Source organism: Lipophrys pholis (assembly GCF_963383615.2).
Source record: "Lipophrys pholis genome assembly, chromosome: 4".
NCBI classification, from domain to species: domain Eukaryota; kingdom Metazoa; phylum Chordata; class Actinopteri; order Blenniiformes; family Blenniidae; genus Lipophrys; species Lipophrys pholis.
The window spans coordinates 25,597,410-25,625,004 of NC_137637.1; the positions used below are offsets into that span (position 1 = coordinate 25,597,410).

Here is a 27,595-nt window from a genome sequence, read left to right on the forward strand (position 1 = left end):
CGTATTATTTTTCACTCTCATGTTCAAAGCAAACAGTCTGAATGGCTCCAGCAGCAGACGATGTTACAGCATCAGACTGTGTCAGTGTACCGAGCCAGGCCGCGGCTTTGTATCGCACAGATGAACTTTGATACTGCAGCCCGAGGAAACGCTGAACATGGAAGACACAAAGTAGTAGTGACAAGCCAGTGTCAACAAACTGTTTACAGCAGTTTGGGCCTTTGTGGTGAACCCACTTAAAGCTACATTAATAACACAAAATGGAGACTGCATTAAATGCTTTTAGCCTTTTTAAAAGATGTGTGAGCAAATAAAAATATGACTAAAGCTCCAAATTGTAAGACGATCTTCAGCAAGCCATTTCGTGAGGATGTTTCACTTACTGTATTGTTTGTTTAGCTGAATAAAGAGAATAAAAATCGACCAAAAAAAAGATATATATGAATAGATGCAATGCGCATTCCAGCTCCAGACGGATGATATTGTAATATCACGCATGATAACACACATTCACTGTCAGCTTTACTTTCTTTCTAAACAATCTTATATTTTACACAACAAATTTTGAAGTAAATTAATTTTCGCCTTTGGGTCAGACTGTCACATCACGTCCAACAGACACAGTCAACGTCATGAATGAATAAGCACCCTGAATAGAGACTTGTCTGGCAACAGAGGCTCGAGAATAAATCCACCAACAGTCTATTTCACTTTATGCAGAAATTAACGCCTGTGCTACATTTTTTTTTTCCCAGATGCGCATTAAACACTTGCGGTCTCAAGTTTTCAGTCTTACCATAAATTAGCAAAAGGCAAAATGCGCGAAAACATTTTCCCTGAACATCACCGCAAGCAGCGCGGTTTTTTAAACCGGATCCTCGTAATCCCAGAAACAATTTTTGGTTACTATTTTCAGACTCCGTGTCTTCGTCTCCTTGGCGTAACATTTATTTAACAGATCCTACTTCTTCGTGTTATATAAATCTGGTCCAAAGAGCTTGGTTTTGTGGAATTTCTGCCTCCTTTTATAAGCGTAAAGTTATGCAAGATTTGAGGCCCCCGGAATGTCATTGGATGTGAGGGTGAGGTATTATAGATTATGGGTTGGGGAATGGATGGTGGGGGTACTTCAAGCACCTCCCCTAGAAATGCAGCAAATCTCTCCCGTTTTCTCCTGGTGGGGCACTGGGAGGGCTGGAGACGTGCTTTGCATTGGCAGGCTGATGAGGACACGTGTCTCCTCCCTGCCTCCCCCCCGGGCTGCTCGGTACCGCATTGGCATCAGTAAAGGCACCTGAACACCGACAAGCAACTCCTGGAAAAGCTTCCTGCCACCTTATAACCTAAAAGAAAGCGATATCAGGGGCCAAGCAGAAACCTGTGGCTCGCTTTTTCGTCGTGCGTAAGGCTTTTGCGCACACCGCTGGACCGCCTCAGAGAGTAGGTGCGCTACTCGTCGAGCATCAGAGCGCAGTGCCAAGATGCAGAAACGGGACAGAGACGTCTGAAGGTGACATGAACCTGGGGATAATCAAAAGCAGCAGGCGTACAGTGAACAAGAAGTGGAGATAGCAACTGAAAACCGACGGTGTCTTAAAACAAAACTTGCGCTTCTCCCCCGTGGCTTAATCTGATGCAGAGAGTCCAGCGCTGCAATCCAAAGTAGCTTCGTTTTTACTGAGTGGAAGAGAAGAAACACTAATTAAGACTGCAGACAGTTGAGAGTCAAGACAGGAGCAAAAATGGCGACGCTAATCAGAGGTAAGCTTTCGAATAAACTGACAAATGCAGCCAATGCTGTGTCCAACAAATCCCAGGCAAAGGTGAGTGGGATGTTCGCCAGGATGGGCTTCCAGGCCGCCACAGACGAAGAGGGTCTGGGCTTCGCCGCCTGCGATGACCTGGACTACGACCACCGGCAAGGCATGCAGATGGACATTATGACATCGGATGAGATGGGTGGAGAGGGAAGCGGAGACGGAGGCACGCTGGATGGGGACAGCCACTACCAGAGGGACGGTACCGGTCCGCCGCACTCCACCTCAAAGGACGGAGGTCTGCCGGACGAGTTGAGTGAAGTGAGACCAAAAATCACCGCCTGGGAGGCGGGCTGGAACGTCACGAATGCAATCCAGGTAAAGACGCGCTTCACGGATACATAGGCGGCTCCGCCGCTCTATTCTAATTGGCTGAAGTCGTCTGCGAAGCAACTGTGAAATATGAGATAAACAAGCATTCTGAGACTGCCTGAGAGAATCTCTAAAATACCTGCAAAGAAAGATATTTGGGCTTTGTCCTTTTGAAACAATCCTGCTATGCTGCTTTATGCACAAGGTCGGGTGAAAAATTCATTCTCATCGAACAAGGTGTCTTCATAAAACAAACAAGCAGAAAACTTGTAATGCTTCTCACGATTTCTTATCAGATTTTAAACGCGCTGAGGCGTCACGGTGTGCTGAAAAAAGGAGGTAGTTGAATACCCCTCCTCCCCCTCAACACAAATTCTTTGTCTGCGGTGATGTCCAGCATCACCGATGTGCGTCCCTGACAAATACTCACATAAATACTCCATGTGACAGTGAATAAATGCACAAATCTAACAACCTTTAGGCACATTCAAGGGGAAACATGAAAATAAATATAAATATAGATATAAATTGTTTTTGTGCTGTGTAAAAGTTCCATACACTTAATTTAATTGTGAAAGCAATGTAGGGAAATGGGTTAAGCTGTCTGGACACGCTGACTTTTACTCGTCATACTATAAAGTGCAAAGAGCTTTTATAGATTCTTAGAGTACAATAGATATCCGTTAGTCCACTGGGAATCAAGTGCGCAGCTGTTTTTCTATAATAATTGTGAATTTTGAGATTTTAGTCACCATCGTCCCTTTTGAATAGTGTGGATTTGTCAGAGTGGACCCTGTGGTTTGAAGGCTATGCGACAAAAATCCCCAGACGCTGCCTCTTATACCTAATCGGGGGCTGTGGTCACCGTGACGTCAGATTGTGTCTCCTATAACTGGCGATGACGCAAGAGGCGGGCGGATGCGCTCAAAGCGAAGTGGAAAACCCACATAGTGAAAAGGGAGTGACATCCATTGACGAGTCACTCCGCGTAAAACTCAAAGCCCACATACAAACAGGACTTGGTTACGCAAATAAAAAAAGACTATTTATATTATTATGCTTGTTATTATGTGATCATGATTAATATCATATTACATATTACCAACCTTTTAAGTCAGACTGCATTCACCATGTGCTCTTTTCCTGTGTTTGTAGGGAATGTTTGTTCTCGGGTTGCCCTACGCAATCCTGCACGGAGGATACCTTGGACTCTTTCTCATTATTTTCGCCGCCGTGGTGTGCTGTTACACGGGGAAAATCTTAATCTCCTGCCTGTACGAGGAGGACGAGGACGGGCAGCTCGTCCGTGTGAGGGACTCCTATGTGGATATTGCCAACGCCTGCTGCATGCCCAGATTCCCGGCTTTAGGAGGCCATATTGTGAATGTAGCCCAGATCATAGAGTTAGTGATGACTTGCATCCTGTACGTGGTTGTCAGCGGTAATCTCATGTACAACAGCTTCCCCAACATGCCAATTTCACAGAAGTCTTGGGCCATCATCGCCACCGCCGCTCTCCTCCCCTGCGCCTTCCTCAAGAACCTGAAAGCCGTCTCCAAGTTCAGCTTGCTGTGCACAATGGCCCATTTTGTCATAAACGTCCTGGTGATTGCCTACTGCCTCTCCAGAGCCAGGGACTGGGCCTGGGACAAGGTGAAGTTTTACATCGATGTCAAGAAGTTCCCCATCTCTATTGGGATTATCGTGTTCAGCTACACCTCGCAGATCTTCCTGCCGTCTCTGGAGGGGAACATGCAGAAACCCAGCGAGTTCCACTGCATGATGAACTGGACTCACATTGCTGCCTGCATCCTCAAGGGCCTCTTCGCGCTTGTGGCCTATTTGACCTGGGCTGACGATACCAAGGAGGTCATCACAGACAACCTGCCCTCAACGATCCGAGCCGTCGTCAACCTCTTCCTCGTGGCCAAAGCTTTGCTGTCGTATCCGCTGCCGTTTTTCGCTGCCGTCGAGGTGTTAGAGAAATGCTTTTTCAACGACGGAGAACGCACGATCTTCCCAGATTGCTACGGAGGAGATGGACGTCTAAAATCCTGGGGACTCACTCTCCGCTGTAGCCTTGTTGTGTTCACCTTGCTCATGGCCATCTATGTGCCACATTTCGCCCTCCTCATGGGTCTCACCGGCAGCCTGACGGGCGCAGGCCTCTGCTTTCTGCTTCCCAGTCTCTTCCACCTCAAGCTTTTATGGAGAAAGCTGCTATGGCACCAAGTCTTCTTTGATGTCGCTATCTTCGTAATAGGAGGTATATGCAGCATATCTGGTTTTATCCACTCGATGGAGGGGCTCATAGAGGCTTTCCATAACAACGTAGAAGAATAGATGCAAGCCATTGCTGGAACTAGATGTTAACTGCAAATCCCAGTTTAGTTTAAAAAGAGAGAGAAAAAAAAATGAAAACACACAACTTCCCGGCGAGCGCAGCTCCTTTCTGCTTGATCCATGCGTAAAAGCGCGCACAGAGCACACGCACTCATTTGCGTCAATTTACACACAAACACACGCACGCATAAAGTCGGTGACGGTGAGGGAATTTAACGCATTCACGACACACTAAATGGACAATACATGTTGTATAAATATGCGCCGAAAAGTACATATACATATTTTCCAGTGGAGTGAACGTTTACAATATTTGACCTTAAACTAAAATTGCAAAAAGGGGCAGTCTGCCTTTGTCGTTGCTCTCGTGGTGCTTCCCCACTTGAGACTTCACTTCATGTAACGCTCGAGTTAGTAATGGACAGATGTAATGTGACATAACGATGATTAAGATACGCCTAAGGAAAATTAAACATTTAGAAAGTTGCCACCTTCTTTATAGGTAGAACAGGCTGTGAATGTGGCGATGAACCCAGAAAAAAAAAAAAGCCCGAGGGCAAACAAAACAGACAAAAACCAGTGGAAACTTACAGAATTACTCTAAAAAGAAGAAAAAAAAAGAAAATAAACATTTTCACATCTTCTTAAAACTACTGGAAATGCTCAAACGACGATACACAGCAGCTATACAAACTATGCATTGAATGTATATTTCAGACACACAGACATGATTAAACTGGGAAGTGGTAATTAAAAAAAACAACTTAATTTCTGTTATTCCACGTGTCAATGTGTTGATAATTTTCTTGGAATATTGTTTCCTTGATATTCAACATTTCATTTAGGTCTTATTCGGCAGTGACACTATTCACCCTGACGCCCGGACCACCGTGGCCCAAAGTCCAGCTAGACGTGGACCTCAAAATGAAACAATACTGCACACTTATTTCAAACACACATGGCCTGTTTTTGAATTAACTTAAAACGAGTACTGTCTAAAGAAAAAAAAACAAAAAAAAAAACAACACAAAAAATCGGTGTCTGAAAATTTGAAAAAAAAGAAAGATCATTAAGGAGGAAAATGTGCATACAGACATTTTTCATTCTGTGCAATCCAATGGGTCCTGTGGAAATGTTATAAAACCGTATGTGTAGTGTGTTATTGTGGTTTCAAAAAGATGGAATGTATATCTCAAAGTCGTTATCATATATCGTGAAATTAATATTAAAGAATAAAGAAATAAGTGAAATTCTATTGTAAAAATGTGTGTGGTTTTATGTAAAACGAAAAACGGTCAGAACATGTATTTTTTTTTCTCTATAATAAAAGACAGAAAATGATGGGCAGTTGCAGTCCTATTTATTGTATTTCCTACCGAAAAATAAATAAATAAATTGAGGTTCATTGATCTCGAAGCACCGTAAAAAGACTGCAGACAGGCCTGTGGCGGCAGAGGAATCACGGCGCGTGTGTGCGTGTGTGCGTGTGTGTGTGTAGATATTTTCCACAGATTTCTGGACAGATTTTCTGCTTGCGGGCATGCGTCAGGCCTCATGGCAGACCTGCACACATTGTGTTGAACGTCTGCAGTTTTCCTTTTTTCTTAAGATTTTTTTTTTTAGTAACAAAATACGTAAGAATTTTCTTACCTCGTAAACGCCGCACAATTTCTTAAAATTGTCAATTTCTAAAAAGGCTGCATTCAGGCAAAAATAACTCCCAAATGACTGGTGTGTGTGTGTCCCCTGCACACCGCCTGGGAGTTTTTAGTATTTAGTGCAGCGCAATGGGAGAAATGCACGAGACTAAATCGACACATATGAAGTCATACATGCGGTTGAGATCTAAACCGACTCATGAGATTCTGCTCCAGTCTTTACCTCCATGTCAGGCCGCATTATCACTTCGAGAGTGCCACCTAGCGGACTGGGAAGTGAAAAGCACGCCAACGTGTAGTAGTTCTAACTGAATTGGAAGATTTATATTCTTTTTACAAGGTATTTTCTCACGGAAAGTGAAATACTCAAGAAATACTCTCTGAAACTTTGTTCGGAATTCCATATTGATCCTGACAACAAAGCTTGTTTCAAGGTTTTATTGGATAAACGTTCTTCCTTTTGAAAGAAACACATTCAGTCAGAACACGACAGAAACATTTTCAGAATTTAACTTGAAGAAAAACAAACCAAACACAAAAAGTGAGGAAATTGAGTTTAGTAGCTATATTTCTCTGGTAACAACACTAAACATTATACCAACGGAAAACCTGATTATTTCCATTCTACATTGGATCACTTGAAAGGAACATGCATCTGTGGGATTAGGCACGGGCCTCAGTTGAGTTCATGATCAACATCCAAGCTGATTCCACACTGAGGCCTTCTGGCAGGTAAGTCTATCTTTTCCAACTTCAGATTCTGGAGGAAGCCTCTGATAAACGCTGTAATGTGGCGGACAGCTTCCTCCCAGGCGGTGGAGATGAACACACTAGTCACTGGTTTCATGACCTCGTCTTCATCTCTCTGCACTGAAAGGCGCCAAGATCAGACACTTGTCAGCACCTCGACTTCCAGAAGCTTAAAACACGAGTCAAATGTATGCGAAAGGAGATTCCCACTGATGGATGTACATCATAGTGTGGCATCACTTCAAACTGCTGCTACAATAGTTTCCAAAGTGATACAGGGAAGCAACGAATAACGACGCCAGGAGCTCCAGTGGCACAAGAACTCCAGATGCAGTCAAATTACATGAAGGCAAATGAGGCTCATTCGTTCAGGTTGCATGTCCAAAGTAAGCCAGTTGGCAGATTCAGCAACACACTGCTTCGTTTATAAATATAGCGACTGAAATTATGCAAAATCTGCTTTATTTTTGTTTGACTCATAACATTTAAGATACAATTCCAGCCCGAGAAGACATATTAAGACAGTTGTAGGCAGGACAGCAGAGAGAACGTGAAACTGCTGCTGCTCATGTAATCCACATTTTCCTCAGGAACAATTACTGGCTGCGCTCTTCATTGTTCAGAGTTGTAGGTTTCTTGGTGGAACGCTCGGCCACCCACGGGTGTGTGAGGACCCCCTCGATGGGGAGTCTGTGCATGGGATTGTGTTTCAACAGTTTGGCAATCAAGTCTTTTGCTCCAGCACCGATGTTGGCCTGAACAGGGTAGGTGTACTCCACCTGGGTGACAGAAACAGACGGTGCAAGACCAATAATGTTGTTGAGAAGAGGCGTTACAGGTCAGTAAAGTAAAAACAGGCAGCGCCGGATCATTTCTGTACCCTTGAAATCCTGCGGTAGGTCTCCTCGTGCGTTTTTGCTTCAAAGGGCGGCTTTCCAACCAGGAACTCGTAGCACAACACGCCAAGGCTCCACAGGTCCACCTTTTCATCGTGAGTTTTGCCCTCGATCATTTCTGGAGGCAAATAATCCAGCGTCCCACACAAAGTGGATCTCCTGAACCGGCAAAGAAATCAACAACGATGAATCAAAAGAGTCGCTCATCGTCTCTGTTTAAGTCAGCGATGTGCAAAAATCCCAGGCAGACCAACATTAAACATGAGAAGACCTGGAAAGACCAATGTTTACCTGGAAGAAGGCGTGTGGACAGACCAACCAAAATCTGCAATCTTTAGCTCTCCATTAGCGCCCAGCAAAAGGTTCTCTGGTTTGATGTCCCGGTGGATCACCTTCTTGGTGTGACAATAGTTGAGGGCATCTGCGAGCTCCATTATGTACTAGTGTCACACAAAGCATTACCAATCAGAAATGCAGTAATCAACAGTCTGTCACAGTCTTGTTTAACCTTCAAGCATTCTGTGTGTCTGATCACCGGATGTCATCCATTCAATACACTTGTACAGGTTTTTTTTTTTTTTTTTTTAAAAAGCTCATGACTTACCGTGGCACTTCTGTCCTCGGGGAAACTTCCACAGCGCTGCAGTTCACTGAAAAGCTCTCCTCGAGGCGCAAACTCCAGAATGAGATAGACACGAGAGGCATCGTGGAAGTAGCCATAGAGGCGCAGGATATTGGGATGCCTGAAGGACGGACAGGACGTTTTAGAGAAAAGCTCATCACACATTCACCGGAATGCTTCAAAAAAGTAAAATAAAACCAACTTATTTTGTAAGGCTGAGCATCTCCGTAGAGAGCTCCAAACGCTGAGGTGACATGAAGTCGCTTCTTGGTTACTAAATCCTGCATTTCTGAAGTGTTCGGCTTTTCTCTTAAATTAAGCGAGATACTCACTCCATCTATCAGCTCAGTTTCAGGTATGTGACGATTCAACAAGTCCTACATGTGGTGGCGGCTTCACAAATAAACATTGGACTGGATTTTGATGCATGTCTGTATGTAATATTTGTTAGACAAGGCAGGTTGTACAAGGTTACTTGCTTCACCTTGAAAATGCACCACAGTAAGAAAGACCTCATTCTTCAGGTTCAAACTCAAATATAACATTTTTTTTTTTTTAGGTTTCACTAACACTGAAATGAGAACTCATGAAGAGTAGTTGAACTTAATGTGTTCAAAGTTCATTTACATTTACTGTGTTGAGCAGGGTTTGTCCCTCATCAGCTGATGCAAGATAATGAACATAAAAAATGAATAAAATAAAAAATCCTACCCTTTACTGGAAATCATAATGACTTGGTTTTGTTTAGTCAGTGATTCAACCAAGCAATAACAAGTCTCCTAAATCTCCTGTAGATTTTAGTTTGTAAAGCACATCACCTGAGGTGAGACTGGATCTCCACCTCTCTCCTCAGCTGGTGCTCCACGCCAGCCTTCTCCAGCTGCTTCTTGAAGAGCACCTTCAGGGCCAAGATGAACTTGGTCTGTCGCTCCCTGGCCAGGTAGACGTTGCCGAACTTGCCTTTTCCCAAGGGACGTCCAATGTCAAAATTCTCGAGGTTCCATCGTTTACTGTGGGAGAATAACGGCGCATAGTCACAGATGAAGCGTGGGGTGCGTCAGCACATTACCACAGAGTGTTAAACACACCAACACCTACCTTGATGCAGAACCTTGATCACTCTTGGCTGCTTTGTCTAGTAAAAAGCAATTCAAAGGATTTATTGAGGCGTGTACAGACAATCGGTATTGAATTCCTGCATGCAGTTCAGTCTTGTACTCACTCTGTGGCTTCTCTTGTTTCGCCGATTCCGACGGTGGTTTGGTCGACTCCACGCCCTCCGTGGCCACGCGCGTCTTTGGTTGGGTCAGCTGGGAAGCGGGTTTGGGCAGTGGTGCAGGAGTTACATTCTGAGTGGCCGGGTTCACATTCTGATTCGACGTGTGCTTGGACCTGGAGATCGCGGAGACGCGCAACACTGGTTTCTGTTGGCTGACGGGCCGCTGAATGCGCCGAGGTCCATTCGACATGCCAAGCACCCGCTGGTGTTCACTTGGCGTGGCTACCGTCTTGGGAACCAGTCGCGATTGCTGCGACACAGGAACTCGTTTTGGCCCCTCGCTCGACTGCAGTTGGAGAAGAATCACAATGATGCACATCTTCCAGACACAATTTAGGAACAACTGAAAAGATACGGTACGTTATCTAAATTGGCACAGCAGTACATAGTGCAGTTTTTTTATTCTTTAATATAGGATACATTTATAGTATCAGATCGTGTAAAGCCATGTTTTTAATACTGTAACCACATCTGGGTTTAGCTCATGTGCATTTCCTCTGTACGTTATGATATAGTTTTACATTTTCAGCATTACAAGTCAAATATGCCAATTCAATGTGGAACAACGTTGCCATCTTTGCTTGAACTCTAATCTAAGACGACCCTTAAAGCACCTCAAATGGTCAGTCCTTCTGATATGGCCAACAATCTTTGTTCATAAGACAAAAGCCAATAATTTTCTCCACTTGTATATGCGTGTAGTTTAAAATAAGTAAGGATTAGTATATTCATAGACAGTATAGTGTGTAAAAAGTGACTAATTTATTAATATACCAAATGTTTCCAGTGTCATGTTATTTAAAACAAAATTACAATAAAGACTCAAACAAATCTTCTTTACAATGAATAACAATGAAAAAAATGTAGGGGGAAATGTATATTAGTATTTTGTGAAAGCTTGTGTGCTCCAGATATTAAACCTCCGTCTAAAAAGGTAATGTGTCCGACATCGCTCCCAAAAGTAGTTTTTACAAACTGAACGCCACACAAAAGGCCCATTTCTCTCAAGCAATAGTTTACAAACGTGTGCAAGTCAGCACTTCTCCTTTGCAGAGATAATCCAGCCACCTTAAAGGTGGGGCGCATCAAGAAGTTGATAAGACAGCAGGAGTGTTGGTAGGTATGTCTCAGGCGGGTCTCAATAAAAAGGACACTCTAAAATGTGCAGTTTTATCACACCGCACATTTCCACGAATGTTGCCAGTTTTGGGGGAGTGTGCAGTTGGCATGATAACCGCAGAACTGTCCGCCAGATCTGTTGCCCGGAGACTTTGGCACTGCATCCAACCGGCCTCACAACAGCAGACCATGTGGAACCACACCAGCCCAGGACCTCTACGTCCAGCATCTTCACCTCCAAGATGGTCCGAGACCAGCCACCCAGACAGCTGCTGCAACGATCGGTTTGCATAACCAAGGAATGTTTGCACAAACTGTCAGAAATTCTCAAATCATTCATACATTTGTGTGTAGCACAAAGGGTTTTTCGTGCTGAAGGAAGCTCATCTGCAATGCTCGCCGTCCTCATCAGGCGTCTCCGCCTGACTGCACTTTGTCGTCGTAACGGATTTGACTAGGCAAGTGCTGGCATGCAATGGCGCCTGGCACTTTGGAGAGCCGTTCTGCAGACGGATGAATCCTGGTTTTCACTGTACAGGGCCGATGGCGTGTATGAAGTTGTGTGGATGAGCGGTTTGCTGATGTCAGTGTTGGGACTGGAGTGGCCTATGGTGGCAGTGGGGTTATGGTATGGTCAAGCAAGTGAGCAATTTACACATGTGCATTTTAAAAGCACGGAGATACGGCAACAAGCTCATTGCTGTACCACCCATCCACGACCATCATCTCATGTTGCAGCATGAGAACGTACAGCCCCACGTAGCAAGGGTCTGCCCACGATTCCTGGAAGCTGAAAACATCCCAGTTTGTGCATGGCCAGCATACTCGCTGGACATGTCACCCATGGATCATTCTTGAGACGCTGTAGATCAGGATATACGACGGCGTGTGCCAGTTCCTGCCCGTATGGAGCAGCCGCACTGCCAATGGCCAGCCTGAGACACACCTGTGCAGCAGTCCTCTAATCAACATCTTGATGTGCCCCACCTGTGAGGTGGATGGATTATCTCAGCAAAGGAGAAGTGCGGACTAACACAGATTGTGAGTAAATTGCAAATAATTAAGAGAAATATGACTGAGGTCAGCTCTTGAGAAATGGGAGCAAGAGAAAAAAAAAAAAAAAAGTGTTCAGTGTAAAAATCTTCCAAGATAATGTCTGTCTTTTCTCGACTGAAAAGGTAAGCACCGATTGAAAATAAATAGTGTCTGGAGATTATGTGATTTATGAAAGACTGCATGTGACGTGCTCAATAAATAAACAAAAGCCTAAAACCACTTTGCACAAACCCCAGGCTTAAAAACTCATAACCACTCTAGAATTTGATTTTCATGATGCCCATGTATCATCTTTCTTTAATTTCACTGCTGTTTTTACCTTCACTTCAGGCCTGGGATGTTTCTCGACCTTTGTCGGCTTGGGCCCGGCAGAGAACTCCATGTCCTGAGGGAAAAGAGAAAGAAGGTTTTTATTGGTTCATAGTCAAACTAATCATGATGAAATGCAAACTACACGTACTTTTTGCCGACGGTAGCATTGGATTCATTTATCACTATACGACACCGATAGATGTCTCGTGCATATTTACAAGATTTAAAGAAACAAACTATACGTAATTGCCCGTTTAAAAAGTGTAATAATCCGATGCTATCGTCGTTAAGATTTTCATGGCTCATAACTAAATGAATGTGTGCGCAACTTCCTCAATCGAAGACAAGAGCTAATGCTAGCTGCAGGTATTTAATACCAGCTCGTTAGTAAAAAGAAAATAAAATGCTTACCTCGATGTATTATTGCACAATGACCGAGTTGAATCACGGTCGGATAATAGAGCTGAAACGGGATAAAGGCAGCGCCCGGGCCGGGGACGTTACCCCGACGAGCTCGTAGCTTCGTCGGCCGGTAGTTCAGTCGGTTGACGAGAGCCGGAGTTTACCGTCTGCTACATGAATACGAAAAGATGGGTACTTCTTGGCGAAGCTTTAGCAGCAGTTTTTTGTGTTTTAAAAAAAAAAAAGAAAAGCAGAATCTGATAATTATCTGCCGTCCGTGTCGACGTGTTGCAACTGAGTTCAGTTCAAATGTCCCTCCGTTCTAAACCTTTAAATGCACCGCGGCCTCCGATTGGCTGAAGGAATGCTCTATGCTCAGTGCCTGTTGGCTGAAGCGACGCATCGCAACGCCATGTCATTACGTCGTCGGAAGTGAAGGAAACCCTCCAAAACAGTAGAGGGCAGTGTGGTCCATGCTCTGGTCCCAACCGGTCCCAACATCCGTCTTATCAACTTTTAAGTTTACAAATGCTGTTATCAACCTTTGATTAAATCATGAAGGGGGGGTTATCAACTTCAGAGGGTTTTGCATATCATTCTGTGGGGTGAGATTTTGGGGATGTTATGAATGAGGAACTTAATGTTCAAATAAAATATAAAAACAGTTTTCTTGTGATACAGTAATGGGGGAGCGCAGATCATGAGTTTTAATGTTTTGTCTGTTTGGGATTTTTGGGATCCTCTTGTTACCATCTATACTGATATTTTTTGTAAAGAGGGCAGGAGATTCACAAATACCACAAGCATTGTTTTAGGGAGGTGGCAATGAAACAAGCTATACAGACCCAGGGTGAAGAGATGGGAGTTATTAAGTTTATACAGGTGCATCTCAATGAAATAAATGGTAAATGGATTTCATTTATATAGCGCTTTTCCACGGCTTGAGCAGTCCCCAAAGCGCTTTACACTGGTAATCACATTAACCCATTCACACACCAATGGAGGCGGCTGCCATGCAAGGCACTCAATCCATCCACTGGAAGCAACATGGGGTTCAGCGTCTTGCTCAAGAACACTTGGGAATCAAACCTTAAATATTCTGCTTGAACGATGACCACTCTACCAACTGAGCCACAGCCTCCCCACAATTAGATACCCATTCAAAAATTGATTTACTTCAGTGATCATATAGATTAACTCCACAAAAAAATTATATATTTGAGGTATTTATTTTTAATTTTGACTATTATTACTTATAGCTAATGAAAACCCAAAACCCACAGTGTCTAAGAAAATTAGAATACACCATCAATGACCTCCTCCACGAACAGGGCAGGCTACAAAATTTCATGACAAGGGAAGTTTGTTGTTCTCAGAATGCCGTTTCCAGGCAAATTAATGAAACGAATGAAGCATCTGCTTGTATTTGTTTCCAAGTATGTTAATAAAAGAGTCATCTTAATAAGTGCTCTCTATTCACTAGTTATTTAAAAGAACTATGTTTCATCACTGGGGGCCTCTCTCAATCTAAAAAACGACAAGATTGTTGTACTGTGGTTTATAAACGCACTGTATCTAAATTAATATTGGCGAGCCCCATCTAAGAAATGTATCGCCAGCCGCCACTACCACAAACACTTCCAGACTCACACACACACACACACACACACACACACACACACACACACACACACACACACACACACACACACACACACACACACACACACACACACACAATGACAGGCACGAATCCCCAGTGTAACAAGTTAAAATATTTTATTTCCACATTCTGCATTAATTGAGAATAAATCATTTTAACAGGCATCCTGTCAAAATGCACAGCTTACATTTTCTCGTCATATCAAGTCAACAAAACTTCATTCTTTTCTGAATAAATATTCCTGTTACATGTAGAAAAATAAAGAATTTTAGTGCATTCACCGTCACCACATTGCTGTCCACAAGATGAAGGAAGACCCTCTCAAACACAAGCGTCACCACGTCTGCTGTGACCACATTCACATATTATCAGCTCACTCAGCACGTGTAGCAGCCTTTTTATCATTACATTGTTGGAGAAGTCAAAGTTCAGAGTCGATGCTTCATCCTATTGACACAAAATACATGCTGAGAGGATGACACGGGTGTCTCGGTTCAGAGTGCAATGTAAGGGTTTTAACCTTTTGTATGTCTGTACATCAAGTAGATTGACCGCCATGGTGTGGTAATGCAGCATTTGAGAAGGCCTTCAACTTCAACAAACATACATATGGCAAACATCTTGATCCCTTCATTTCACTTAAATATCTTTTTTCTTTTTTTTTTGACACAATTAAAATACATGGCATAAACACACTGGTGTGTGTTGTCTAGTACAGAGTCTGTTGTTATTACTGAGGTCCCACAGGAAAACGTAGCCGAGATGTCCATCTTACACAAATAAACCTGACCGTGAACCAACGTCTCGCTCTCCCACCTGCTCCCACGTACCCTCTGTCACGCACATGGCCTCCTCCTGGAAACAGTGTCACTTTCAACCGTCACATCTCAACGAAAGTAGTCGTCACAGTCCCATCTATAAATCTTACAGTTTTTTTTTGTTTGTTTTTTTAACCCTGTTGCTGTAAACAGAAGTCATGCCAGACGAGACCTGCTGGCATTCAGCGGACAAAGGTTGCTCGTGAAGGACAGGGTAAAGGGCAGTCGTTTGCTTTGGCACTTTTCTTGTGTTTCCAGTTTGTCTAATGGCTAAAATGTCTTTTTGACACCGCCACACGCTTTGAAAAACACATGAATCCCAATGGTGTTCGAACTCAATGTGCCGCCCGTTCCCCAGCCCGAGGTCTCATGTCACTGCATTCCTGTCATGAACACACACTCACCACAAAGCCTTTACTCTGCAGCCTGCTGCTTTAAAAAAAAAAAAAAGATATATCTAATGTAGATAGTAACATAAAAGTGATGGTAAAGTCGTACCCTTAAATAATATCAAAAAATATAAACCAGAGCACCAACAGAGCAGCATAACAGGAGGCTGAGTGTCGTAGTGAGGCGTCGTCTCGCTCAGACTCCGCTCATCAACAGAAGAGGGTGTCATTTCTCCGCCACCGCCGCCGCCATGGGGGCGCGCATCGTCCCACACGCTGTGGCTGCCAGCTCCTCGATTTCAGCGTTCAGCCGCCTGATTACCCACTCCATGGCTTCACGGCCCTGATCGAGGAAAAGATGAATAATAAAATAAATACATGACATAGAGCTCTGCAGACCAAACGGGAGACATTTCTATTGTCCCCTTTTCAGGTAATTGCTCATATATTTCTATACGGCTTCAGACAGATTTTCAATGTTGAAATCATGTTTATCTAACACTATTTAGAAAAAAGTGTATGATCACTTAAATCCCACGACTGATTAGTGGAGTTTCATTGCATCAAATTGATCGAGTCCCTTCTAAATTTTGAATATGATCAAATTACAGAATATCTTGTTTGGAAAAGGAAGGCAAATGAATTGGTAAGTAAAATATTATCATTGGAGTTCCTCCTATGAAGCAGTAAGTCGCTAAACAATAATAACTGTGAGTTAGTCAAACATGGGTGACAAACACCAGCCAACTTTTTTTTTCTTTTCTTCCCAAAACCCTTACCTTCCCAGCATTAGCAGAGATGGTGCTGGCCATTACTCCCTCCAGGTAGCTGCTGAGACTGACGCCTTTCACAGAGATGATAGCCTCCTGAGTCAGTATTGTCCTGAAAAAAAAAAAAGAAGACGTTTAAGATAACTATTGGGTGACGCTATCTTACACAAGCTGAACAAATCCATGTGTAAACTCACCTCTCTGGATCTTCGGGATGGGGTTTGTACGTTAACTTTTCATCCACAGACACCATGTTTGTGAAAGTGATCTGGGGGGGGAGGACAGACGTATTGATCATCAAAAAGACAAACGTGTACTGAGCTTATCTTTAGGTTTAATTAAATCAACATGTTCTTCTGCACTGTGATATCTCTGACATGTTACTAAATATTTTCTTCTCTTAACTGGAGGAAACGAATGTATTTTCTTTTTGTGTGTGTGTGTATCTTTTTGGAGAGCATTTGGAAACAGTAACATCAAACCTCAATGTGCGTCTTTACATGGTTACTTTTAACTAATACGTGTGTGGGTAAACTCCATACCGGTTTTGTCACATTGAAAAACAAAAACTCACAATTCTGACTTTATAGCCCAATTTGTGATTGTGGTAGCACCTCACTAGGACGCAAAAGCATCCGCTACACCCGGTACGACTCAGCCCACGACCTCTGCAGCTCGATAAATCCACCCAAATCCTCTTTTATTTTGGTAATCAAAACGGTGATCATCACCCTTGAGGTAAATCTACCTGTTCATCATCAGTTTAGGCTTGTTGAAGTAATTTTGTTATTAAATAATCTTTGGAAGTATTGATGTGGGCATTGTCCTGCATCACACGGCACAGTGAGAAGCGAAGCTCCACAAAACCATTGTGTGAAATCTTGACTGAAATATGAGCTCCGCACTTGTGTAACAAGTAGCGCTTCATTCTCAGAATAGTTCCCACCGTGTTCGCTCTGGGAGTCACAACATTAAAAAGGAACATCCAGAACAGTGCGCGTTTTGTCAACCTAAAAAAAAAAAAAAAAAAAAGATGCTCGCCTTGATATTTACCTGGTAACGCATAATATAGTCCTGAATAAATGTGCAGCTCGAGCTGGCTCCTTTAGGTCGATGTTTGACCTTGGAGAATGTCGACATAAAAGGAGAATTTCTGATTAATACTCACATTTGTGGATTGGAGTTCAAAACTCTTCTTGTTGGGATCCACCACCGAGTGCTCCTGAACGTACGTGTACGTCCGTGAGATGCCCATGAGCTGAAGACAAAGAAAGAGAAAAGATTAAATCACTAATAACTCTTTAATTATCGATGATAATTAGTCAGTTGTTAGAGGAGCATTTTGTGTCTTGATGCATTAATTTATAGCCATATCTATTACTTTATCACAAAAACATTCTTCTGCGGTCACGCGTAAATCATGAGCCGACTCTCGTTACATAAACTCTGTTTTCAGGGAAAACAGTGAAGCTGCAGCCAGAAGCACACATGAATTATGTCACACTTATTCTGAACCTTCTCCTTTTTCCTTTGATACCGTCCAAAAAATTTTTTTAAATCATAGTCAGTCCGCCCCCACACATTTATTCCAAATTAACAATGAAAAGTTAATGATCATCACAAAATACATGATTCCAGTTTTGCTGTGTAATGAGAGAAATGCTACTTTAGTAATATTTGTCAAACGTGTGTTAACGATGACAACAAACTTTGGTTTTGGTAGAGAATGTATTGCAACTGGTTGATGTGTTGAGCTTTTAAATATGGAAAATAAAATGTCATTCACATCCTATTTGTTGATGTGTGCAGTATCCATAAATATAGTGCAAGTGAATATGTGTATATTTTATAATGTCCATTTATCTAAATTATACATGATATTGTTAAGACAACACACCAAAGTTCTACATAAAATGTGGCAGGATTGTATAACATTTGACAGATATTCAGTGATATTTACTAAACTGCTACTACTATATATAGCTATTTAACCCATTTCAAAAATATATTTTAAAGCTTCGGTGAACTATGTGTGTTTTTGTTCAAGGTTATACTTTGTTTATTTGTTTAACATAGATCTGATAAAGTAAAATAATGGTTAGATATTTTATTTCCAAGGACTTAAAACGATATTAAGCAGATTATTGTGTCGGTTTCTTTTGTAACTTTATAACAGACAAACCATTTTTTTTTGTTAAACCTCATTATAATACAACTACAAATTGTATGAGGACATGAAAAGTCCTGAATTATTAATACGTTCATAAGCGTCACAGGTAGACATCTGCATCGCACACACGCACACAGGAAGGATCAGACGCTGTGCAGGTTGAGACACCGAGATTAACATGTGTGTTAATAAGCTATCAGTCACTAAGACAGTCTGTGTCAGGCTGTCCTCGTCTATTCACCGACCTCAACTGCTCTGACCTCGTGCCACGAAATCTGAGCAAAGGTCAGTCCGAAAGAAAACCAGACGATTCCACAATATTTACTCGGGCAGATAAAAGAGTGAGAAGTGAGAGATCAGCTTCATGCCGCTTTACCTGTATTGACATCCAGACTTCGGGTGTTAAAAAGCTTGAAATTCAAGAGCTGCATTGCAGAAGTGGAGCACACCATGTCACCGCGCTGCATTCCAGTGACCTCTGGTTGTGACCGCACTGACATAGAGACGGACAGTTACATCATACGCTGCCCAAGTTACGAGTGAGCTATAAGAGAAACGCTACGACCGTGTCCTCTACCGCACGAGCCAGGGCTAATGGCCATGTACTCGAGTCAGGTCCGTCTCTGCCGCGCAGAACCAAAATAGCCTCATGGGATAAGGTCACGCTCTCTGGATGGAAAGCATTAGCCTCCCACCGCTATTATACTAGTTCGCGGCTATAACTGGTACTCAGTCTTGTGCTTTCCTGTCTGACTTTGAAATATTTTTCCATCACGGTATTGCAAGCTTATGTTATCTGCACACGGCGCAGTACTTACAGATTTCACTATAGAGGGAAGACACCACTCTGTGCTGAGCAGTCTTTTACTATGGAGGCGTCCCCGTCTGTCCACGTCTCTGTCCAGAACATCCACGCCGATCACACTGGGGTTCATGGGGTTGGGGTACTTCTGCATAGCGGCCTTGGTCACCGTCTCCCAGGGATGGCTGTTAACGTCAAAAACAAAACAATAAAAATCTTCATGACATCAGAGCACAACTGAAATCATTTGACCTATTTAGCAGTAACCTACGTTTTGGTCAATTGTACGAGTGAGATTCCAGATATTGCATGACAACCTAAATTATTATAAAATACTCAATGTGAGAATGGCATACTTTAAGTAACATTTTAAATGTTTTTAAGGAGTTGTTTCTTTCCCTTGAGAATGCCCCAACAAAGCCAACAAGTATGTGTGCTTAGCTTCTTGTTATATTTTATTACATCAATATAAGACACAGTCACCTCGCACGTAGGCTCTCAGGGTGATAAGGAACACTTTTTCCAGAATCTAGATAATGTGAAAACAAACTTCTTACATAAGAAGATATTTCATGCGAAGCTATTCAATTTTTTTTATATATTTTTTGAGGGATCACTTTACCCTAAATATCCTATGGCATCTTCGCTTAAAATGTATTCAAATCGGTCACATATTGGACGGTTGAAAATATAGAATCTCTAATGCTATGTTCACCCATCTGAGGCCTTTTAAAATCAAATTGTTGTGAATTTTACTGATTTATTTGGGTTTAAAATAGCTTCCTCTAAAGGTAGTAACTGAGCAGAGCGTGGCTCTTGAATGGTTGCCACGGTGACGTGGGAACGCGTTAGTGTTATGCCGACTTCTGCACGGCTGGCGTAAGTTACGCCCCCGTTTGCTGGAAGGCGTGTAAACTTCGCAGTTGCAGTTTAATATTACCAGATGATACAAACTATACAATTCGAAAATCGTAAAGAGCCGTAAGCTGCATAAAGCGCGTTGTTTGGCGTTAAAACATCAAGAGAGGCAATTCTCGCCAAATAGTAAGTCTATCATATCGTTATATTTAACCACAGGCACTTTAGAATCAACTCACGCTGGATGCAAACTTGATTTTTGTTGCATGTGCCGCTGTAGATCTCGTACATTTCGCCGGGTCGCAGCGTTTAGCTGCCATGCAGAACTCGACGTAACGCCGGCGTTGCCTGGTGACGCAGGCACTTATGGCAGAATGTAGGGGAAAGGTTGCGCGAGCTGGGGGGCTGAACTCAGCCGGCGCGTTACGCAATTTAGAAAAAAAAAACGCCGCATTCATTCATAACAGTTGTAGTACATTCGCTATTCTATATAATGACAACGTTACTCTCTGTTACAAAGGATGAATGTGCCGCCTACACACACCTAGGAATCTAGTTGTTTTAAAGCCATGATGAACGTTTGAACCCTCCTTTGTCCCTGACCGGATTAAACGCGACGAGTACGAATTCAGAAGGAGACGCTGACAGCCCCTCTTTGACCGAGCCGAGCCGAGCCGAGCCGAACCGAACCGAGTTCACTCACTTGAAGATGTGCTCCGAGGTCCAGATCTTCATGGTGAACCGAGCGGAACGATGCTGATGCTGATGCTGATGTTGAAGCCGAGTTGAAGCTTTGCTGACAGCCGCAGTCCCACTGTCACAGTCCGCCGCACCACGCTTAAAAGAAACCCCGCGGAGTCCCCGCCCACCGGCGCGAGCGTGCATGAGTGTGTGACGCACTTCCGCCTGTCTCCCTACCGCGTGCTGCTGCACCAGGAAGCCAAGAAGAGACCGGGAATGAAACACATCACTTAATGAAACTTAAACATTGGTGAAGGACATCAACTGATTGTACATCGAATGATTATCTAAGTCTATAATCCTCAAGCGCAACGTGTTCGCTCAGTTGTTGTGGCCTTTAATTTGTCATTTATTTAACCTTTAATGTTTCACAACTGCCGCATGAAGGTTGGCGGTCACCATCAGCTGATCAAAACACTGCACTTTTTTCTTTACTTTGTAAATCAGATCAAATTCATTTGAAGAATTTGTTAAGGGAGTATTTTTTTTGAAATTGTTTATTTATTTTTATTTTGCTTAATAGAGGACAGAGAACACAAGATCAGATAAACGTTAGGAAGAAACACACAGAAGGGGAGACGCGTTTTGTTGGACACGGTTATTTATTCTAGCCTAGTGCAAATATTGTATAAAGTTTCGACCATTTTAAAATTATGATTGTTGTAATTGTGGCCACCAGTAAAAAGAATAGAACAAAATTAAAATCATTAGCTTTGACGAAATGTGCAAATATATTCAGAGACTGTACTTTTGACATGAAATAAAATGACAAAGACTTGTTTCTAAAAAATGCTTGACATGTTTCAGTTTAATAAAAAGTATATGGAAACTCTCTTATAATCTTTTTTTTTTTTTTTTTAGCTATACCTGTATGCTTACCACAGTTTTGCTTCATTTTATCAAGAAAAAGTGCCACAAAAAGTAATACTTTATTGTTTTAAAGACATGATTTTCTCATGTGAAACATCAAAACCACTGAGCTTGTGAAAATCACACTTTATTATTGCATTACAACACTTTTTTTTTATTACAAGTTAATATGTTAAGACCTCCTGAATGTTTTTTGTGAGTTAAAACTTCTTAGAGCATTATATCACTACACTAAAACATCGAACCATTTCGTGTCCTTGCGAACATTCCTTGAATTGACCTCACCTATATTCGCAGTGACATTAAAACCTGAAATTATCAATTGCCCTCCACTGTAACCACGTGTAAATCTCATTTACCACCTTTGTCCTATGGCATGATCCGGGTTGAATTACATTTGTGTTTTGACGAGTCTATGTCAAGTGTGCTTATCTCTAAGTGCACAAACTTTGGCCAAGTTGTGTGTAATCTCTATGCCCCAGACTCATCTTATTGGGAGGAAACTGTGTGACAGCCTTGAACTGTATCATAGGGTTAGTGGGCTTTCTGTCACTGTAAAGTTAAGTTGAACTTCAAATGGAAAATTTCCACAAAAAAAAAAAAAAAAAAGGCTTTGTTTTTAACTTTTTTTCAAAAAAATTACAAATCTCTTGCAGGTGTTATAAATGACCACTCATTAGTTTTATTTACCGTCATAACAAAGCACATTTGGTATTGTTTAAACAGTGTAAAACATAACAATTTAATTTCTGAAGCTGTGGATGAAACAAGCTGAAAGTACCTAAAACATTTTATATATGAAGGCAAAATACTTAAAAGATATTTCAAATAGAATTTTTTTTTTTTAAACAATAGTACAAAGTTATTCACTTTACACAGTAAGAAGCAGAGTTGATTAAAAAAAACAGTAGCAGTAACATAAAAGATAATAAAAACTGATTCTAAAACAAGCAGAAATGATAGTTAAATAAATAAAAATACATTAAAACATTTTTTTTAAAGCTTTGTTGATAATACTCCATATTTACTGTAAAAATATGACTTTGATCCTTGGAAAGCAAATGAAAAAGCACAAATCATTTCAACTTCATAAGCTTCATGAGCTTAAAACAACCACTGATTAAGGCTTTAATTACAACATAGGAGTTTTCTTTCAGAACAACAATCGCACATAATCCTCTGCATCGAATCAGATCTCCACAACACATTGTACAGCTGGCATAATCTATTCAACTAGTTTCTATGCTTGTTTCTGTCACTGTTTCCAACGAAACCTCCACCCGAGACTGGACTTTTGCTGTTGTCTGTGATGAAGGTCCTTCCTCCTCTTCCCCCTCTTCTTCCCAGTCCTGTTCGGCTGTGGCGTCTTGGTACTGCTGGTACTCTGACACCAGGTCGTTGAGGTTGCTCTCCGCCTCGGTGAACTCCATTTCATCCATCCCCTCTCCGGTGTACCAGTGGAGGAACGCCTTCCTTCTGAACATCAAGGAGAACTGCTCACCAACCCGGCGGAAAATCTCTTGAATGGCTGTGTTGTTGCCAATGAACGTGGACGCCATCTTGAGCCCTCGGGGCGGGATGTCACATACGGCGACCTTGACGTTGTGGGGGATCCAGTCCACAAAGTAGTTGCTGTTCTTCTGCTGGATTGCCAGCATCTGCTCGTCTACCTCTTTGGTCGACATCTTACCACGGAAGACACCCGCGACCGTGAGGTAGCGGCCCCGTCTCGGGTCGCACGCCGTCATCATGTTGCGGGCGTCAAACATCTGCTGGGTGAGCTCTGGCACAGTGAGGGCCCTGTACTGTTGGCTGCCCCGTGCTGTCAGAGGGGCAAAGCCTGGCATGAAGAAGTGGAGGCGAGGGAAAGGCACCATGTTGACCGCCAGCTTCCTCAAGTCGGCGTTGAGCTGCCCGGGGAATCTCAGGGAGGTCGTGACGCCGCTCATCGTCATGCAAACCAAGTGGTTGAGGTCCCCGTACGTCGGTGTGGTCAACTTCAACGTACGAAAGCAGATGTCGTACAGGGCCTCATTGTCGATGCAGAAGGTCTCGTCCGTGTTCTCCAGGAGCTGGTGGACGGACAACGTGGCGTTGTAAGGCTCCACCACCGTGTCGGAGACTTTAGGCGAGGGCATGATGCTGAAGGTGTTCATGATGCGGTCAGGGTACTCTTCACGGATCTTGTTGATGATGAGGGTTCCCATGCCGGAGCCTGTGCCGCCGCCCAGTGAGTGAACCAATTGAAAGCCCTGCAGACAGTCACAGCTTTCACTCTCGTTCCTCACTCTGTCCATCACCTGCTCCACCAGCTCGGCGCCCTCCGTGTAGTGGCCCTTTGCCCAGTTGTTTCCAGCACCCGAGTTTCCTGTGACACAAAACCCCAAGATGAATCAGTTGAGAAACGCAAAAGACGCCCTGCAGCAACGCAAACATATAAAATGTAAACTGTAATGTATGTGACACAGTGCTTTGCCTCGCTCACTTCCACTTTTGCACTTTTTTTCAACTTTTAATTGATGAAATAGACTTTAACTTAAACATTCATTTTTCAGGTTTACATATTTCCCATAGAGCCACAACTGAATATAGTTTTGATCATTGATTAATAGGTTTCATCTGGTCATTGATCAATGATTGTTTGGTCATTTTACAGAGACAGAGCTCATAAAAACCCTGAAAATTAGACAAAACTGACTAAAATTGGCAACTTGACAACAAGGTATTAGTTGTTGAAATGTAAGGAAACAGTTAATAATGTTGAACAGTCTTATCCAATGCATGATACTGTATGCAGCATGAAAGACAGATTTCTACTGAGCGTTTTACTGCGTCATTAGAAGTCCAAAATTTACCCCTTCAGTATAAATAGTATAAAACAGCATAAAATGAAATAGAATCACACTACGATGATGTCTTTGTTGTCTGGCTCACCATGAACGAAGTTGTCGGGTCTGAAAAGGGCTCCAATACGGCTTCCTCTCACACTGTTCATGGTGCCGGGCTCCAGGTCCACCAGCAGAGCCCTGGGGACGTATTTACCACCTCAAACCAGAAGGCAAACGTACCATTACTACGGCTGTCAGGGGACATCCCGAACTCAAACATGTTCAAGTTGTATCAGTACTTCTATTCTATTTCTTTCAATTTACCGTGTGCCTCATTGAAGTAGACGTTGACCCGCTGCAGCTGGACGTCGCTGTCTCCCTCGTAGATTCCCGTCGCATTGAGCCCATGTTCTTCACTGATCACTTCCCAAAACTGCAAAAGAATAAAGTCGTCAGTGGTGTCCACACAATTCAAGCTCTTTGCTAAGAGACGCTTCGAAGCGGTTTTCTGTTCAGAGAGATAATCGACGATTTCCTCAAGAACATTCATGCTTCATACTGTTACTTCATGCAGGCCTTTTTTTTGTGTGTTTTATTTCTTCCACTTTTATTCTTTTTCATTCATCTCTGAGTCGTAACACACAAGTGACAATATTATCACTCTTGATGAATGCCCGATTTACACAATAAAATTATAATAAGCCCACTTCACTGTGTGAAGTAACGGCTCAAATTGCCGCGTCAAAAAAGCATTTATGTGCGCGACTTTGGCTTTATCATCGCGTAGTTCCTCTCTCTTGTTTTGTGCTAACCACGATAAAAATGTCCCACCCTCGTCAGTCTCGCTATGTCTCTTATCTCTTCTTCCAATGCTTGACAGGGAACACCCTCTGTCACTCACAACTGTTACTGGAAACAGTTGTGAAACACGTCAAAACTATTGTTTAAACGAAACTGACAGAGAAATGTGAACAATGTTGATATACCAAAACACATTTCCACATTTTAATGCAATATATTCAGGCAGTTCAGTGTCTGATAGATGCAATATTTCCCTTAATTTCACAAGTTTTTCATTTCACACTTTCACGTTTGGAATAATGAAACATAGAATTTTGATTACCTTTGAGCCGATCTGGTTGCCACATTGTCCGATCTGCAGGTGCACAATTTCACGCATGATGACGGAGTTACAGTACGCAGAACAGCTGAGGGTCTGTGATAGTCTTCAGACGTCTCTGCTCACTTTTATATGGGACCAAAAGTGATGTCATCAGGGACGTAAGTGGGTGTGTGTGTGTGTGTGTGGGGGGGGTCACCCCATTCAAATATACTTGAGGGACCCACATTGCGCAGCAAAAACTCTGAGCTCCGTATCTCAGCCACAGGTATATCCCATAAATGCTTATTTTGAATAAAAATGTTTTAATTGTCCTCACTTTTATTACGCACAAAAATACTTACCTTCTCGTTTGACATGTATCTGTTACAAATGTGTCTTTTTACGTATTCATTGTAATGAATGTAGATTATAGAAAAATCTTTGAGAAGCACAACAATGAAAAACACATACAGAGATTCTTGTGTATGAAACAACAAACTGTAAAACAACTTATGTCAGAACAACTAAATATTTTATTTTGTCAATAGTTACAATACATTAACAATATCTATGTAATACAGTCGCTCGGGTGATTACTGCAAGCATGACCGTCATTATTATACTTATTCTACAAATGACAGCTCGGTGTAACTTAGTGCATCTCAGCAAAAAAAAAAAAAACAGGAAGGAAGTGTTGAGATGACAGTGAGTTGTGTGTTTCACTGGTCAGTTAGAAAGACGATGTGGCACTATGGTGATTTGCACTATAGTCTCATAGCAAGGAGGTTTGAGTCTGGGCTTCTGTATGGAAGTTTACATGTTCTCCTCTGGAGGTTTCTCTGGGTGTGTACGAGACTTTCTATCTCTCTGTGTTTGTCCTGTGGTGACTGGTGACCTCTCCATGATTTAAACTGCCTTCGCCCACACCCACCACCCTGACTGGATTAAAGTGGTACAGAGGATGGAGTATGAGAAGCTTGAGAGATGCTACCATCTAGAGGGAAAGCACAGACATGACACGATGACGGAGAATCTCACTCAGTGGACTAGAGCTACTTGATTTTATTTCTAGACTTCAAGAATCCATGAATGCATTCAAATTGTAGCCCACATTGTCTTAAAAGTATGACTTTCTAAGGACATTGATGCCCATCCATGTTCTCCAAAACGTATTGTCGCGCTTATATTGCCTGTTGGATTGAACCCTAGAAATAGAAATATACCTTTATGATATAACAGCTAACTTCAATTGTGACATCACACATGAGACTGTTGTTTAACGTTAATGTCAAAACCGAACCTCACACGTCCCAGAAGAAATCCTATAGGCGGACTTCCCTTAAAAAGCAGAGTTTGATCCATTTTTAACAGGATTTCCACTTTATTTAGTCCATTGCGTTGTAAATCAATAACAGGTGACTGAAGTTCAGCTGTATGATTTACACAAGCGTAAAATAATTCCTGCGGTTTTGTAAAAACGGTCTCTGAGTGTGAGACTGGGTCTCTGTTTATTTACTCTGTTAGTGGGTCGAAAGGCTTTCCAGGAACAAAAACTGTCACTTTGACAAGGTCGCAACGTGTCCTCCACTATATTTGTTGACGCCGAGGGAAACCAGGAAGTGACAGAGTCCTCTGTGCGTTATGTGGCTCAACCTGACTCCTACAGGTTATTAATGGAGTTGGGAACAGACCATAAACAATACTGTGCATGAGTAAAATTGAAGTCCTGAGAGAAAATCTATTTCTATCTAAATCTATTTTTATAACGACAAAATGCAGTTAATGAGTAAAAATAAAACTTGTTTGCTGAAGCCTCCAGTTAAACGTGATATACCATTATTGTGGCATGTATAATGACGAAGCATCGCTCAGTTGAACAGACAGAAATGCCACGTGCTCTCAGATGCGAGCCACTCACCGCTGTGTTAGCTGTAATATTTTCCACCACCAGATTTACAGTGAGCAGGTCGTTGGACAAAGGGCTGGTCTATATTTACCAGTATCCCTGTGACACGCTG

General features: G+C 42.4%; 4 protein-coding genes across 4 annotated transcripts; 1 reads left to right on the forward strand and 3 right to left on the reverse strand.

Moving 5' to 3' along the window:
• Positions 1 to 1,209: 1,209 nt before the first annotated feature.
• Positions 1,210 to 5,817, forward strand: slc32a1 (solute carrier family 32 member 1). Its single transcript, XM_080462267.1, has 2 exons — positions 1,210 to 2,135; positions 3,285 to 5,817. Exons 1-2 carry the CDS (start codon positions 1,743 to 1,745, stop codon positions 4,470 to 4,472), a joined length of 1,581 nt encoding a protein of 526 aa, XP_080318393.1. The 5' UTR covers positions 1,210 to 1,742; the 3' UTR covers positions 4,473 to 5,817.
• A 706-nt stretch (positions 5,818 to 6,523) lies between these two features.
• aurka (aurora kinase A) lies at positions 6,524 to 12,988 on the reverse strand. Its single transcript, XM_080460920.1, has 9 exons — positions 12,576 to 12,988; positions 12,172 to 12,237; positions 9,621 to 9,963; positions 9,497 to 9,533; positions 9,217 to 9,408; positions 8,381 to 8,519; positions 8,068 to 8,216; positions 7,761 to 7,935; positions 6,524 to 7,659 (listed from the first exon to the last, which is right to left on the reverse strand). The coding sequence occupies exons 2-9, from the start codon at positions 12,232 to 12,234 to the stop codon at positions 7,477 to 7,479; spliced, it is 1,281 nt and encodes a 426-aa protein (XP_080317046.1). The 5' UTR covers positions 12,235 to 12,237; positions 12,576 to 12,988; the 3' UTR covers positions 6,524 to 7,476.
• Positions 12,989 to 14,321: 1,333 nt separating this feature from the next.
• Positions 14,322 to 20,879, reverse strand: prelid3b (PRELI domain containing 3). Its single transcript, XM_080461247.1, has 6 exons — positions 20,740 to 20,879; positions 19,195 to 19,363; positions 17,375 to 17,464; positions 16,404 to 16,474; positions 16,216 to 16,318; positions 14,322 to 15,779 (listed from the first exon to the last, which is right to left on the reverse strand). Exons 1-6 carry the CDS (start codon positions 20,769 to 20,771, stop codon positions 15,663 to 15,665), a joined length of 582 nt encoding a protein of 193 aa, XP_080317373.1. The 5' UTR covers positions 20,772 to 20,879; the 3' UTR covers positions 14,322 to 15,662.
• Positions 20,880 to 21,752: 873 nt separating this feature from the next.
• On the reverse strand, positions 21,753 to 25,741 carry tubb1 (tubulin, beta 1 class VI). The gene is made up of 4 exons (XM_080461997.1): positions 25,599 to 25,741; positions 24,800 to 24,908; positions 24,582 to 24,692; positions 21,753 to 24,015 (listed from the first exon to the last, which is right to left on the reverse strand). The coding sequence occupies exons 1-4, from the start codon at positions 25,653 to 25,655 to the stop codon at positions 22,877 to 22,879; spliced, it is 1,416 nt and encodes a 471-aa protein (XP_080318123.1). The 5' UTR covers positions 25,656 to 25,741; the 3' UTR covers positions 21,753 to 22,876.
• Between the last annotated feature and the right edge of the window lie 1,854 nt (positions 25,742 to 27,595).

Coding starts and splice junctions, on each gene's coding strand:
- aurka (XM_080460920.1), bottom strand. CDS start 12,234: ATGGAGTTCTCTGCCGGGCCCAAGCCGACAAAGGTCGAGAAACATCCC. Junction 9,964..12,171: donor ATCCCAGGCCTGAAGTGAAG/GTAAAAACAGCA, acceptor CTCCAACTGCAG/TCGAGCGAGGGGCCAAAACG. Junction 8,217..8,380: donor CCGAGGACAGAAGTGCCACG/GTAAGTCATGAG, acceptor GTGTGACACTAG/TACATAATGGAGCTCGCAGA.
- prelid3b (XM_080461247.1), bottom strand. CDS start 20,771: ATGAAGATCTGGACCTCGGAGCACATCTTCAA. Junction 17,465..19,194: donor TTCCCTCTATAGTGAAATCT/GTAAGTACTGCG, acceptor CTTTGTCTTCAG/CTCATGGGCATCTCACGGAC. Junction 16,475..17,374: donor TTGAACTCCAATCCACAAAT/GTGAGTATTAAT, acceptor CTCCCCCCCCAG/ATCACTTTCACAAACATGGT.
- tubb1 (XM_080461997.1), bottom strand. CDS start 25,655: ATGCGTGAAATTGTGCACCTGCAGATCGGACAATGTGGCAACCAGATC. Junction 24,909..25,598: donor GCAACCAGATCGGCTCAAAG/GTAATCAAAATT, acceptor ATTCTTTTGCAG/TTTTGGGAAGTGATCAGTGA. Junction 24,016..24,581: donor ACCCGACAACTTCGTTCATG/GTGAGCCAGACA, acceptor TTTGTGTCACAG/GAAACTCGGGTGCTGGAAAC.
- slc32a1 (XM_080462267.1), top strand. CDS start 1,743: ATGGCGACGCTAATCAGAGGTAAGCTTTCGAATAAACTGACAAATGCA. Junction 2,136..3,284: donor ACGTCACGAATGCAATCCAG/GTAAAGACGCGC, acceptor CTGTGTTTGTAG/GGAATGTTTGTTCTCGGGTT.